Source organism: Halichondria panicea, chromosome 1 (genome assembly GCF_963675165.1).
Source record: "Halichondria panicea chromosome 1, odHalPani1.1, whole genome shotgun sequence".
In the NCBI taxonomy this organism is placed as follows: Eukaryota; Metazoa; Porifera; class Demospongiae; order Suberitida; family Halichondriidae; genus Halichondria; species Halichondria panicea.
The window spans coordinates 17,456,834-17,470,588 of NC_087377.1; the positions used below are offsets into that span (position 1 = coordinate 17,456,834).

At 42.1% G+C, this 13,755-nt stretch overlaps 5 protein-coding genes across 5 annotated transcripts; 3 read left to right on the forward strand and 2 right to left on the reverse strand.

Annotated features, from left to right (window-relative positions):
* Positions 1-61: 61 nt before the first annotated feature.
* On the forward strand, positions 62-4,539 carry LOC135352382 (mitochondrial import receptor subunit TOM40 homolog). Its single transcript, XM_064551571.1, has 7 exons — positions 62-213; positions 456-554; positions 937-1,103; positions 1,741-1,839; positions 1,973-2,118; positions 2,339-2,540; positions 4,224-4,539. Exons 1-7 carry the CDS (start codon positions 153-155, stop codon positions 4,419-4,421), a joined length of 972 nt encoding a protein of 323 aa, XP_064407641.1. The 5' UTR covers positions 62-152; the 3' UTR covers positions 4,422-4,539.
* Positions 4,540-4,662: 123 nt separating this feature from the next.
* LOC135352380 (leucine-rich repeat protein soc-2 homolog) lies at positions 4,663-6,407 on the reverse strand. The gene is made up of 3 exons (XM_064551569.1): positions 6,108-6,407; positions 5,789-6,016; positions 4,663-5,586 (listed from the first exon to the last, which is right to left on the reverse strand). The coding sequence occupies exons 1-3, from the start codon at positions 6,360-6,362 to the stop codon at positions 4,789-4,791; spliced, it is 1,281 nt and encodes a 426-aa protein (XP_064407639.1). The 5' UTR covers positions 6,363-6,407; the 3' UTR covers positions 4,663-4,788.
* Positions 6,408-6,588: 181 nt separating this feature from the next.
* LOC135352391 (transmembrane protein 192-like) lies at positions 6,589-10,592 on the forward strand. The gene is made up of 6 exons (XM_064551580.1): positions 6,589-6,749; positions 8,077-8,220; positions 8,757-8,959; positions 9,210-9,466; positions 10,023-10,128; positions 10,329-10,592. The coding sequence occupies exons 1-6, from the start codon at positions 6,708-6,710 to the stop codon at positions 10,447-10,449; spliced, it is 873 nt and encodes a 290-aa protein (XP_064407650.1). The 5' UTR covers positions 6,589-6,707; the 3' UTR covers positions 10,450-10,592.
* A 225-nt stretch (positions 10,593-10,817) lies between these two features.
* On the reverse strand, positions 10,818-12,485 carry LOC135352392 (small ribosomal subunit protein eS19-like). The gene is made up of 6 exons (XM_064551581.1): positions 12,422-12,485; positions 12,281-12,357; positions 12,123-12,223; positions 11,728-11,914; positions 11,129-11,183; positions 10,818-10,931 (listed from the first exon to the last, which is right to left on the reverse strand). The coding sequence occupies exons 1-6, from the start codon at positions 12,455-12,457 to the stop codon at positions 10,899-10,901; spliced, it is 489 nt and encodes a 162-aa protein (XP_064407651.1). The 5' UTR covers positions 12,458-12,485; the 3' UTR covers positions 10,818-10,898.
* LOC135352390 (E3 ubiquitin-protein ligase TRIM45-like) lies at positions 12,472-13,754 on the forward strand. Its single transcript, XM_064551579.1, has 2 exons — positions 12,472-12,609; positions 12,727-13,754. The coding sequence occupies exons 1-2, from the start codon at positions 12,605-12,607 to the stop codon at positions 13,691-13,693; spliced, it is 972 nt and encodes a 323-aa protein (XP_064407649.1). The 5' UTR covers positions 12,472-12,604; the 3' UTR covers positions 13,694-13,754.
* The last annotated feature ends 1 nt before the right edge of the window (position 13,755 follows it).

A 13,755-nucleotide genomic window follows, 5' to 3' on the forward strand; every position in this document is an offset into this window, starting at 1 on the left:
CGGCGTGTGTATGATGAATCAATCAATGTGGTATGATTTTTAGTATGGTAAAGATCGTTAATCCATCTAGTCGTCAGAGCCACGTGGCTGCACAAAGAAGCTGTGTGGCTGTGGAACAAACTATTCAAGCAACTGAGAGCTAGCTAGTTACCATGGGCAACAGAGCGAGCTGTGAAGAGAGGGGCCTCCCTCCACTTCCACCACTGACAGCAGGTGAGGGCTAGCTGCACCCTCTCTCTAGTATGCCAGGCTTAAATGAATAAAACATTTCAGAGAAACCTTCACACCATACCAGTGCTTCCATGTAGTAGCTATGATTATAGATATACAGAAGTGCATCTGTAATTTGTATATACCATGCAACTGTACAGGCAGATTTTGGCGTTAATTTCTCTGCTGTCGTGTAATAATTATTACTTTTAATATTAAAAGCTATGCTGTGTTTTCATTCACAGTTCCCCCCAAAGTGCCGGAGAAGATCACGAGGTCAGAGGTCACAGAGACTTCACTACCCAATCCAGGCGATTTCGAGGAAATTGGAAAAAAAGCGAAAGGTTTGTAAAAAAAATCATATTTTGTGGTATCCCTAACAATAGATGCAACAATACAACTATTAAACAATACGACAATTACTGCTGCTTTTGAATAATCCATCTCTTTGTGTTTGATTTTAATGGACCATCTTTGATTGAGATTTGAGCTTATAATCGTTAAATGATGCTCATAACCTTTACGGTTATAATTATTTTGAAGAGATTAACTTTCGCTGATCAAGCATGTACCGCGAACATTTAAAAATATCACATGCATGCATGCATACGCCAAAAGGCTGCTAGTATATGCAAAATCCTTTCTTAACGGTCTTGCTGCAAAAGTTTATACACTCGGAATATACCTGCCATACGGAAATATTATTCCATTAATTACCCTGTGCAGAGCAACTCTCCCCACAAGCTTTTGATGGTGCGAAGATCGTGATTCAGAAAGGGCTGAGTCGGCACTTTCAAACGATGCACACCCTCACACTCGCCTCCTCCACACAACCCTCGCAATGGCAGTTCGGAGCAACTTTTGTCGGAAGCAAAAAACTAGGGGACAACGATGTAATTAGAGAACAGTAGTTAGCGTTTGTGTAACGTCGTTTAAGTGATACTAGTAGTACAACCCTTTCACACAATTTTTACGCTGAAATGCTTGGTCCCACTGTGTACGTTGACTTAAGTTTTCTGGAAAGGGATTGTACACACAGCTGATTACACCCCGGTTAGGATGAATTGGTGCCAACTGTTGCCAGCTAGGTCCCCTTCATTTTGAAAGTACTAGAGCTGGCTCTGTAACTAGAGTTTGATCAATGGTCCAAATTCAACGATTTTATGTTTTTCTGAAAGCTTAGAAAGAGACCTTTCAAATGGTGTCATCAAAGTTCATATTTGAGAGATAAATGTATTTGCCAATTTGGCCGTACCATGGATTATAGCCCATGGTCCAAAGCCGAAAAATGGCAAATTATGGCCCCGACTAAATTTTAGATTTTAACATGTCATCTGAAAGGCCTTTCTCTAAGCTTTCAGAAAATCATAAAATTAACGTTATTGGACCAACGAAACTAAAGTTCTGGCCGTTCGAAGATGCTATTACCTGGAAACTATTATTTTAAATTTCTCTATCTAAGCTGTTCATTCGATAATTGTTGTGATTAACCCTTCCCCTCCTAGTGTGATTAACCCTTCCCCTCCTTAGTTTCGGCCGGTGCTCATTGGGGACATGTCCAACAGTGGCAGCTTCACAGCGCTCTGTCTGCATCAATTCGGCAATCTAAAAGTTAAAGTCAACCTTCAGGTACGAGTGTGTATTTCTTATTTAGAGAACGATGTTCTGCAATTTTTCAGTTATCAAGTTTACGATTTTCACAAAACTAAATACGTTTGTTGCTAGTACAATCTGTTAAGTATTGTCCGTTGTAAATCTGCAGACTCAGCAGTCGCGCTGGGTAGGTTACCAAGGCACTGCGGACTATGTCGGACAAGACTTCACGGCCTCTGCCACTCTGGCCAATCCTAATATCCTCACTGGCAGTGGAGTGTTAGTGGCCCAGTACCTGCAGTCAGTCACGTCCAGGTGGGCGACAGTGTGTGTGTGTTACTACAGGTACAGGTAGTTCTGAGAAAGAAGTTTATTTCATTTCTTCTTGAAGTGTGCACAAAACAGAAAAGGGATCGTTCTGTGATTGATGATTGAAAAGGCCACTTCAAAAATGCTGGGCACATTACTGACATGCATAGCGTTTCCATCACTCGCGAGTAGTTGTATAAAATTATTCCCTCACTTTCTCCTGCAGGTTAGCGCTGGGAAGTGAGATGCTGTATCAGCGTAGTAGTGACGGTATGCAGAACGCTGTCATCTCATTAGGCGGCTACTATCGAGCACCGGAATGGGAGGCTACAGCAAAGATTGGACTCCATTCCGTTAGCCTCGGATACCATCAGAAGTTTAAGGACTACTTCACTCTAGTGTGTGACTTGGAAGGAAGTTTGATGCAGGTCAGTGATAGAGTCATCAGAGTTCAGAGTTCAGAGTTCAGTATTGGTACAATTCAGTAATGTGCCTAAAATGTTCAAAGTGATGGCTGTTTTTAATCCTCAATCACATAAATTTGCCTCTTTTATAGCCTAGTATGTGCATATGGTTAACTAGGCCTAAGAGATCTAGAGATGGTTAGTACCAACTAGTCGGGCACCGCCGCCCTCTACCGTTGCCCGGAAGGAGGTCGGGAATCAAGCCTATCCACAGTTTTGTTCTGTTGTTGGAAATCCAACAATTCCACCAGCTCCAATCAGATTGCAGTATCTCAAGGGGATTGATCACACCCACTCAACTGTACCACGTGTGAATTTTGCACACGTTGGATTGACTGAGAGGCGAGGCCAACACCCACTTTAATAAATGACATTCATCGCTATTGGTTAGCACCCACATAGAATGAATGATATTCATGATACTATTGCGTAACAGGCCAGAACAGGATAGGCTTGATTCCCGACCTCCTTCAAGGAGAGCGGCGGCACTCGACTAAGTACCAACCACCACCACCGACCAGTGTGGACACATCCCTGCATGTATATAGCCATGCATGCAGTCCTGATTCTACCATAGATTGAAAAGGAAGGGGATTAGAAACGAAAATGTTTGCGTGAAACACTCCGCGTTATAGGATGTGGCTAAAACTACAAAGGATTATATTTATAGTCAGCATGCTCATTACCTGTCTTGCTGCCATACAATGTGTTGTACATAGAAATGGTGAAATTGATCACTTTTAATGTTGATTATTCTAAAAAGTAAAGAGAATCTAGCTCTAAAAGGTAGACTAAGCAACGCAGCCACTATCACTAAACAAATAAATGCTATACAAGAAGGAATAGCTCTTACTACATGAAGTTGTGGGAGGTCAAGGCCCGTGGTGTCTCTAAAAGTATACTAAAGCAGTTTGAAGGACTATACTGCAAACGTTTATGAACAGTACAGGTTATCCATAGCATGAAACCATCCTATATAGCACTTAGATACATAATAACCAAGTCAAGCGATGTCCTTTGCTGTTTCGGCTTCACAGTAGGGAAAGAGAAAAGTTGAAATGGAGTATTTCAAGCTAAACTCAACAAAAAGTAAAAACAGAGTAAAGACAAGGGACTTAGAGCTTGTCAGTGGTGTAAACTTACTTCTCTAGAGTACCTCCCAGCTTCTGAGTGATCGATAGTGGATAGGAGAGCTAGAAACAGTTGAAATACAACCTGAGTACGATAAAAACAAAAATATTCGCGAGCACGAAATCATAACGCGGAGTGTTTCACCCGTTGACACAGGGTGGCCTGGTCGTTTCCAATCCTTCCTTTTCAATCTATGATTCTACACAATTCCTTGTGTATTAATAGCTCAGCAGCTCTAGAGATGTATAAGCTATGAATCACTTTAACCACTGAAGCCTACTTCTGTGTACACAATATACTGTACATTCTATAAATAGATATAGTTTTGACCTTTTAAGCATTTTTATGACCCCTAATTGACATGGTAAACAATGTGATATTAATAGCACCACCCACCACTTTAATGTGTGATAATTATACTAGCACAGCTTCATATTGGGCACACACACACACACACACACACACACACACACACACACACACACACACACACACACGCCCACACACCACACACAGGGTGAGAGTGTTGCTGGGATTGGCTATCGACTGGAGCTTGGTGGAATGACAATGAAAGGAAAAGTTGATTCCCACGGCGTCGTGAGTGCAGTTCTGGAGAAACGTCTCGATCCCATTCCAGCTACCCTCATGCTTAGCGGACAACTGAACCATTGGACTGACGATAGTAGATTTGGAATTAGCATTATGGTTGGCTAGTAGCTCTAGCACTCGTGTATATAAATTGTGTTGACTCATGTACCTCATGCAGATGTAATATTTTGTTACAATTATATATAGTTTACTGATCATGATTGATATTTATTATTTTGAATAATTATTCTCGTGCATACATATAATTATAAGCACGTTGCTTGGGCTGGCTATAGCTATATATACATGCAGTTACAATCATGATTAATTTATTATCATGCATGTGGGCTGGCTATGTACCTATAGACAGTGTTGTATAATTATGATCGCAAGAAGTATACCAGTATATCATACATGTTGTGAATGAACACAAAAATAAAAACAAAAAAACAAAATGGGCAATTAAAATGTAGCTAGAATGTCATGAAGTGGATCACATGATGGCACACTTTCGTCTGTGCCTCCGTCTGGTCGGAGAATTCACGTCAACAGCCTCTGATGAAATGTCCCCTCCAGCATTATTTCTCTTGTACGTTGCTTCCGCTTCTCTTTTCTCTTTCTCATATTTCTCATCGATTATTTTCTGAATCGCAATGTTTTTATCACCGTATTTTTCCATAGTTTTATCTCGGCAATCTGTGCTGCAAACATTGAAGAAAAAAGGTACTCCACGCAATTCAACAAACTCCAAAAGCAACACTTGAACTCCGACCCCTCCTCTATTCACGACGCACATCTTGCAACACTCGCACAGAGCAAATTCTCCCGCCATATGATCCAAAGTTTTGCATTGCAGTGGGCCGATCGAGATTTGATTCCAATAGTCGACTTGAGTTGAGAAGATTGTCTGTGTGCACAGTGCTTGTAGACTGCGTGGGTTAAACTTCACTGGCGTGCCTGCCGGTGCCGTATTCACGGTTTTACAGTCATGCCGTTGAGTGTATCTAGGAGGGGACATATTGTATATCGGAGTGAGTGGGTTTCCTAGTCGTGTAAGTTCTTCAAGTTTCTCGAGATGTAAAACGACGGCTGGAATCTGTTTAAATCTATTCCCTTGGAGATTCAAAACGCGAAGACTTTTGCAAAACTGGAGGGTGACTGGCAAGTCAGTTAGCTGATTTTTTGCAAGAGAGAGGACCTCGAGTTTTCTCAACCTTCCAACTGATGCAGGGAATGTCTCCAAACCCATTCTATCCATCACTAGCTTTTTCAGGTTTTCCAATCCCCAAAACTGCATAATTATATAGATATATAAATAAATGTTAATTAGTACATGTATACAAGTAATTAACGGTATATCCATGTGCATATACATGTAGCAATATATCATGCATCCATATATAGGCATTTGCTGTTTGGCATAATAATAATGTGCAGTGCACACGCAGTACGTCAATTAAGTGTTTGGCTAATAAGCATTCGGAAATTCTCACCTGTAGCTGGCATTGCAGTTCCTTGTGTATAGCATTCTCAGAGAGATCCAGTTCAGTGAGGGAGGACAGTTGAAGCACTCCGTGATACAACTGAGTATGTTTGTCCCAGTCCGCTAAATTAGGAGTGGGATTCATCATCGGTATCTTGCGTAGGACCAGACGTTCAAGGGATGAAAACTTGTCGTACTTCTTGTCGAATGTCTTGTAAATGAACGTCCTGTACTCAAACTGCAATCAGACAAGTGATATAATTTATGCATGCGTAAATACAAATATAAATTCCATTCAATAATTAAAAAATGCATCAATTTTAGCTAACCTCTTCGTTATTGTTGGACGAGGTTTCGGCAGGTTCTCGTAATGGATCCAGGCATGTTTTGAGACTACTAAAATCGATAATCAGCTCATTTTTCTGCAAGAGAGCTCTCTCCAATTCTGCAGCATAGGCATTCTCGGCCGGCACAGGTACTTCGTCAATGATATCGCCATTTTCGTTTGAAATTTGAAATACTCCTTTGCCTTGAACATTGAGTGCAGGCTGCAATGGTTCTGCTGCAAGTACAATTGAACTCATGATATAAATTATAGTCCGCTATAGATGATTTATGCATCAATTTTAATTGTATCCATCCTTTTGTAACATAAACGTTGTCATTTATTTTTAGTAACAGTTATTCCCAAAATAGAACACAGTAAAATTACGTTATGTAATGAAAAATAAAGAAATTACGTATAAATTACTTCCGGTTAAAAATTGATTTCCGGTATGAAATTTGTTGTCCTGTACCTTGTGACCACATCAAAGGAATGTCACATGACAAGCTGCTTTGGAAGCTAGCTCAATAGAAGCTACAAGGTAAAGCTATTAGCTGATGCTTGGAACAGCAGCCGTGACAACCTGTCAAGATTAACTCGTGCAATGGTTAGCCTCGGGAACGGCCTTCCGGGCAACAGAAGTGGGGTAAGCTATATTATACACACTTAAAGTAATAAGCTAAAGTACATTGGCCTTCTGTATTTCCCTAGCCCTAGCCCTAGGCCCCAGCCCTAGGCCCTGCTTTCTATATTGGTTGACTGTCAGAGCTTGTAATATCTGCTGTAGAGTTGTAGATTTCTGAATTAGCTAGTATGAATATCAAGACAAAGCTGGAGTCTGTACTAAATGTTCGTAAGAAGAAGCATGTATTAAAGGACGAGCCTAAGAGAGAGAAGGCCTATTGTATGCCAGAGTTGTCGGCACTGTGTGGGTCTATATGTGGTGGTAGCAAACTGAGGGATCACGAGGAAAAGTTCTGTCAAGATGATGTTAGTGGAAGAGGTTATCGTGATATTAATTATACCGACATTTTTAATGGTGTGGCCTGTTTATCTTATAGTATAAGAATCAACGTTGCTTCTTGTAGCTTTCAATTTTCCTATTAAGTTGTAGCTTTCGTATCTAGTGTACGCAGAGATGTATTCAGTGGCGGTTGGTACTAACCACCTCTTACATGTATAGTGTTAGATTCAGATTCAGGATTGGAAAATACCACCACTTGTGTGCATCACTGTGTGATGTGTGTGATGTGTGTGATGTGTGTGTGTGTGTGTGTGTGTGTGTGATGTGTGTGTGTGTGTGTGTGTGTGTGTGTGTGTGTGTGCGTGCGTGCGTGCGTGCGTGCGTGCGTGCGTGCGTGCGTGCGTGCGTGCGTGCGTGCGTGCGTGCGTGCGTGCGTGCGTGTGTGTGCGCGTGCGTGTGCGTGATCGCTTATTGTTTGTTTGAATAGCAATTGTTAATAGGACAAGCCTCAGCATAAATTACCTGATAGAGCTACATTGATGCTAGCTTGCGTATATTGCATTCAGTTTTCTTAGTGTCAATTTGTCTGCTCTGTTCGTGCGTGCAAAGGAGCTTTGTCCAATGTTTGTACTCACCTTCGGTCCTCAATACCTCAATGGTTGATTCGTATTTGCATAATTATACTGCTTTCTTTTAATGTGTCTTATGTTAGAAAGATGTACATTTAACAATGCTCAAAAGACTATAACGTGTTTTCTAAAAGACGTGTTTATTAATTTTGTGTAATGTATAGAGACCTTCCAAGGTCTAGTCTTTCGAGTGGAGTGCAACGATCTAGTTGTTGAGGATGTCTGTACACAATTATCATATTGCTGTATTAACCAGCATTTAGTGGACACAGCACGAAATCTAACTTTGCCTTATTGAGTATAACAGTCCACTACTCTCCTTTTCCCACTACTCCAGTGACTAAGTTACCCTCCCCCTCCCCCCACACACACACACACAGGCCTACTTCTTTGATGATGACTCTGATGATCAAAGTGGATCAGAGATCAGTCCTCTAGTGCACAAACCCTCCACCAAAAACTCCCCTGTAGCGCACGTTCACATTGCCACTGGCTACCTCACTGCAGTCGAGGCTATCTCACTGGTGAGGGTGTCACACACACACACACACACACACTGGGTGATAGTATTTCCTTCCTGGCCTGACTTTTCTCTATTATAAACCGAGAAAATTGGCCTGGGAACGAGGCTAGAGGAACACAGTGTAAAATCAAGTCTTTAATATAATCGTAGGTACCGGGATTGCATCCACTACAGGTCCACTCTATGCACTGTATAGATCTTTATTTGTTTCAAAAACAGCATTTTTTGTTGCTTAAATATGAGCTTTAATTAGGACGTAAATGCAGCCTCTTGTTTTTTTATGGATTGTTGCAAGCAGTGTGAAGTAAAGTCTTAACTTATTGTACAGTTGTACAGTAGGTGTACCTCTAGTTCTTCATTGCTATCTACCACAGCAACTACAGTAAATGCAGCCTGTAAATGTCTGTACAATACCCGCGTGTAGGTATAATTATGTATAAGGGAATAGTATCAGTCTGTAATGTGACTTCTTCGAATCACCTTCATTCTGTACGCCTCTATAATCTCGACCCTCTCTCTCTCTCTCTCCCCCTATAGTTCGTGTACATCCTAGGACTGGTGTTGACCACACTATTCCTCCATAATAGTGACTTCCTGCGCTCCAACAACACCTCACTGTGGCTTGATCGTGATGAGCCAACGGACGCCCCCCTTCAACCGGCAAAGATGCCTGACTATATAGTGGCCTGTTTCGCTATTGCTCATGTTCTAGTCTGGGGCATTGTGGGCGTATTCGATAGGTGAGTGTGTGTGTGTGTCTAGGCGTATTCGATAAGTGTGTGTGGGCGTATTCAATAGGTGAGTGTGAGTGTGTTAAAATAATATTATCGGAAGTTTGAAGCCTTGTGGTGTGTGATGTGCATGTTATATATTGATACCAGTTTCGACCTATTTTAACCTCCCCACACATACACACACACACACGCCCACACACATGCCCACACACACATACACACGCCCACACACACATACACACGCCCACACACACAGGATTGTCCAATGGCGTCACCAAATACTGCGTAGGAAAGGCTACCTCAAGTTTTACAGCAAGATGAAGAATATCCGCCGTATTCCATTCATCGTGGTCTCCATCGGACAAGCCCTGGTCCTCGTATTTGTTAGCCTTCTCTACGTGTTTCAAGTGAAAGAGTACAGTCTACTGAATGGACTGAGAGCAGTGGACGGCCTCTATATACTAGTAGGAGTGGAGATGCTGATCGTAGAGCCATGTCTTATCTATTATATAGGTGAGAGAGAAAATCTATCTATACTTGAATTGCAAACTTCGTTAGAGCTAGAAAATATAATTATGCCAAACACTAGCTACAGTGTACACAGTGGGACCACACTATAGGCTCTGTACACTAGCTACAGTGCGTACAGTGGGACCACACTATAGGCTTTGTATACTAGCTACAGTGCGCACAGTGGGACCACACTATAGGCTCCGTACACTAGCTACAGTGCGCACAGTGGGACCACACTATAGGCTCAGTACACTAGCTACAGTGCGCACAGTGGGACCACACTATAGGCTCAGTACACTAGCTACAGTGTGCACAGTGGGACCACACTATAGGCTCTGTACACTCGCTACAGTGCACACAGTGGGACCACACTATAGGCTCTGTACACTCGCTACAGTGCACACAGTGGGACCACACTATAGGCTCTGTACACTAGCTACAGTGCACACAGTGGGACCACACTATAGGCTCTGTACACTAGTCTACACACTGCAGGTCAAATAGAGTAGCATTCTGCCATTTGCTTAAACACACTGTACGTTTCTCCCTCCTCCAGCTCGAGCGACTTGGTTCAATTACACTCGTCAACCACCCGATGTGATCAAGGACACCCAGGTCGGGCCCAGAGGTTCCACAACTTCCGTATCAGCAGTGGGCTTCAGGTACGAAGGGAGAGAGTGAGGGAGAGTACAGCTATTGATTAAGTTGTGTGTGGACTGTTTTGTGTCTGTCTCAGCTTCTACATGTACAGCCATTATTTATACCTTGGTAGTATTACTGTACTAGTTGTATTTTATACTCCACTTTTCCTCTTATTTATCATCCCCACACACCCACTCCACCCACACACACACCCTCACAGAGATGGTGAGGATTTGGACGAGCTACTGGAGAGACAGGCGGACATGATACGATATCTCCAACAACACAACGCTAACCTCGGCAGACGAATACTAGAACTGCAGTCACAGAACCTCGAATAATTAATAAAAATGTGTGTACCTTTTCTACTATAATTATCTAATTATTGTTCTGCTTTGTGGATAATTATATTGTAGACGTCATCTTCTTGAATTGCGTGTGTACATGCAGGCTTCTGTTTTTTCGATATTATTGCCCCACCCACTCCATTTTCAGTTAATTAGATACGAAATATCTTTCTTTCATTGTCATCTTCTTGCAGGTGCACATGCAGGCTTCTGTTTTCGATATTATTGCCCCACCCACTAGCTCAATTTAGATATGAATTATCTTCCTTTCATCAACAATTGTGATAATATATACAAGATCGTACGTTGCATGCACATTGCTGTAAAAAATGTTGTTAAGTGCCCCACCCATTTTAATAATATGGATATAAAACTTCTTCCTTTTATCGAAAAATCATTTTCATGACAATAATAAAGGATATGCACAGAAAACACACGATAAATCAGTTCAATTTCCTTAGTTTTTCCGCCATTACCTGGATGAAATAAAAGAAGAGCAATTAAAATAGACAATCGCAAAAAAATAAGTCCACACAACGAGCATAAATTGTTTTTGGCTTCAGAGGAAGAGGGGGTTTTCTTCTAGGCCAGTAAAGGCTCTGCATTAGCATGGTTTGGGTCATCATTAGCCAGTGTTAAGTAGCTAGTCATTCACACCCACACACACACTGACCTGCCCAGCGATCTGATCGAGATCTTTCTGTCCCTTAGATGTGATTTTTCTGCCACTGAAAAAAATGGAAATGGAGTTAAAATACAATCGATGTACACACAGCATCACTCTAATTTGAATACCGTATAGCGCGAAATTTTCGAGGCACTTATATTTCGTGGATTGGCCTCTAAAAGCCATTTCGTTGCACAATGTTCGCGGAATGACTGCTTACCGGAAGCCACGCCTTTAAATATTTGCATGATAGCAGGTAATTCTTATTAACGAACACTTTTCGTGGACTTAATTTTCGTGTAGAATTCCAACCCACGAAATCCGCGAAAATTAAGCCCCTCGAAAATTTCGCGCTATACGGTATTAAATTTTCAGTTTGGCTTCAGAGGAAGAGGGGGTTTTCTTCTAGGCCAGTAAAGGCTCTGTATTAGCATGGTTTGGGTCATCATTAGCCAACTACCAACGCCTATTCACAAACATAAATTTTTCGAACAGTCTCACAAATTATTTTTTGGAATGCTGCTAATCAAAACGAACACAGTAATTGCTCAGTGGCCTAAAAATCAATACTTTATAATTAAAAATGGCACACAATAAACTCTCACCCGTTGGCACTGTCTAATTCAAGTAGTTTAATCTTCTCGAGCTGTTGGAGAATGTTACGATGCACAGAGGCAGCAGCAGTGACGTAATGTGACGGTGCTGTCCCCCTCCTCTTCCGGCCACCGTACACCTTCTTGAGGGCACCCACTCCCACACCTTGTCTCAGGTAGATGTGTCGAGCAACCGACGCTATAGTAGTGGAGGGGGGGGGGTAAATTATTAGGAGCACTTTAAATAAAGGCGCTGCTTGTTAATAATTACGTTGGTGAGACTGGTGTATGTAAAACACGCCCGAGTTTATATGACACACTATAATTATGGGCAAAATGTTCGGGGGGGGGGGGGGGTACGGTTATGGTGAATATATACACAAAGCTCTACAAAAGCATGAAAGTACCTGCTCTGATGTAGTACCAGTCCTTGTCGTAAGGAGCTAGTTCTTTGTGCTTGCCAGTCTTGACAAGGTCCACATAATCGGGCAGCTTTACTTTGCCACTTCTGTAAAAAAAAAGTATCAAAATAATTATTATATAAATGAGTCATTTTTTAGCTTACTTCTTTAGCCAAGCGGCTAGTGACTTCACGAAGTCGTGAGGATTGACGTCCTTTACTGTTACACCACCGAACGGCATCTGTGGAGGTATTAAAACAAGTGTAAGTACACTCTACCTTCCATTATCATATCGGCCATGTTACCTTGCTCCAGAGAAAGACACGTGGAAAGTTGCGCATGCGTCAAGTAGTCCCACAAGGGAGGCAATAAAAACGAAAAAGTCAACAGTTTTATTGCCGATTCAGCAGAGCGTTGACTTTTGACCCATCACCCCTTTCAACTTTTCTTCAACGCACGTTACCTTTGGACGTTTTTAAAGTCTACAAATGAGGTATGCTTCATTCTAAAAAGCTCAGTGACACTGTAGTGTATGCCTACAAAGCCTAAGTATTGCATTTGCCTCACAAAATTTATAATGGAGGTCACCTTTCTTTTCTCCCCTTTTTAGTTCACGGCAGCAGCCAAAGGTACAGTTTCCAGAGTTACAGTTTCCTGACGCGGACGAGAACGATCTGACTCAGAAAACGATTCTCAAAGGCGTTAAATCTCAACTACAATGCCCCGGCTGCAAACTATTATTCGAGGACCCTCGGGTGTTGACATGCTCACACACATTCTGTCGACAGTGTTTAGAGAAAGCGCATATTCAACCCAACAAAGGGGTCAAGTCCGAGTCGGGGGAGGAAATGCAGTACATCGTTTGCCCGGAGTGCAACATGCAGACTGAGTTGCCTGACGGTGATTTCTCTCAACTCCAGTACAACTTTTTCGTTCAGCATATTATGGATCTGATGTCATACTACACAAGTCCTGAACCCGTGCCGTTGGTCTTTTGCGGAATGTGCCGGAAAGATGGAATTGATGAGTTGCCTCCGGCGGTCGCGAGATGTTCAACGTGTACCATGTTCATGTGCAAGCAGTGCTATGAATTGCACAGTCTCGACGATTTCACAAAGCTTCATTCAACACTCTCGATTACAGAGAGAACCGATTCCGGGCTTTTCAGTTTTCTAATTCCGGACGAAACGACAATCAAGACTTGCAAGAAGCACAATTGGAGACCGTATATGTTCTTCTGTATCACCTGCAGTAAAGGGATCTGTGACTTCTGCATAAAACAGGACCACAAATTGCATCTGTTTGCGAAAGCCGAGGAATTGCATGCTGATTACTCTACCTATATCAAAGATATTCTGTCTCGTACGGCTTGCCTCCAACGGAGAACTGAGAATGGAATTCGAACCACACAGGATTTGATGTCCGGGATTCAGTTGCTAGCGGCAACACAGATTGAAGAGGTGCTTCGTACTCACGATGTGCTCACTAGTGCTCTCGAGGGTCGACTGAATGTCCTGCTTCAGGAAGCAGAACAAATTGCCTCAGAGGCTAAGAAAAAAGACAGTGGTAGCAAATAATAATAATTGTTTAAACTGCTTTGTCTACAATTTTGTTATAATTGTTTATTGACGCCCTCGAA

Coding starts and splice junctions, on each gene's coding strand:
- LOC135352382 (XM_064551571.1), top strand. CDS start 153: ATGGGCAACAGAGCGAGCTGTGAAGAGAGGGGCCTCCCTCCACTTCCA. Junction 1,104..1,740: donor AAAAACTAGGGGACAACGAT/GTAATTAGAGAA, acceptor TCCCCTCCTTAG/TTTCGGCCGGTGCTCATTGG. Junction 2,119..2,338: donor CTGCAGTCAGTCACGTCCAG/GTGGGCGACAGT, acceptor TTTCTCCTGCAG/GTTAGCGCTGGGAAGTGAGA.
- LOC135352380 (XM_064551569.1), bottom strand. CDS start 6,362: ATGAGTTCAATTGTACTTGCAGCAGAACCATTGCAGCCTGCACTCAAT. Junction 6,017..6,107: donor CGTCCAACAATAACGAAGAG/GTTAGCTAAAAT, acceptor GTCTGATTGCAG/TTTGAGTACAGGACGTTCAT. Junction 5,587..5,788: donor AACTGCAATGCCAGCTACAG/GTGAGAATTTCC, acceptor ATAATTATGCAG/TTTTGGGGATTGGAAAACCT.
- LOC135352391 (XM_064551580.1), top strand. CDS start 6,708: ATGGTTAGCCTCGGGAACGGCCTTCCGGGCAACAGAAGTGGG. Junction 6,750..8,076: donor TTCCGGGCAACAGAAGTGGG/GTAAGCTATATT, acceptor ACACACACACAG/GCCTACTTCTTTGATGATGA. Junction 9,467..10,022: donor ATGTCTTATCTATTATATAG/GTGAGAGAGAAA, acceptor TCCCTCCTCCAG/CTCGAGCGACTTGGTTCAAT.
- LOC135352392 (XM_064551581.1), bottom strand. CDS start 12,457: ATGCGCAACTTTCCACGTGTCTTTCTCTGGAGCAAG. Junction 11,915..12,122: donor CTGGTACTACATCAGAGCAG/GTACTTTCATGC, acceptor CCACTACTATAG/CGTCGGTTGCTCGACACATC. Junction 11,184..11,727: donor GAATTAGACAGTGCCAACGG/GTGAGAGTTTAT, acceptor CATTTTTTTCAG/TGGCAGAAAAATCACATCTA.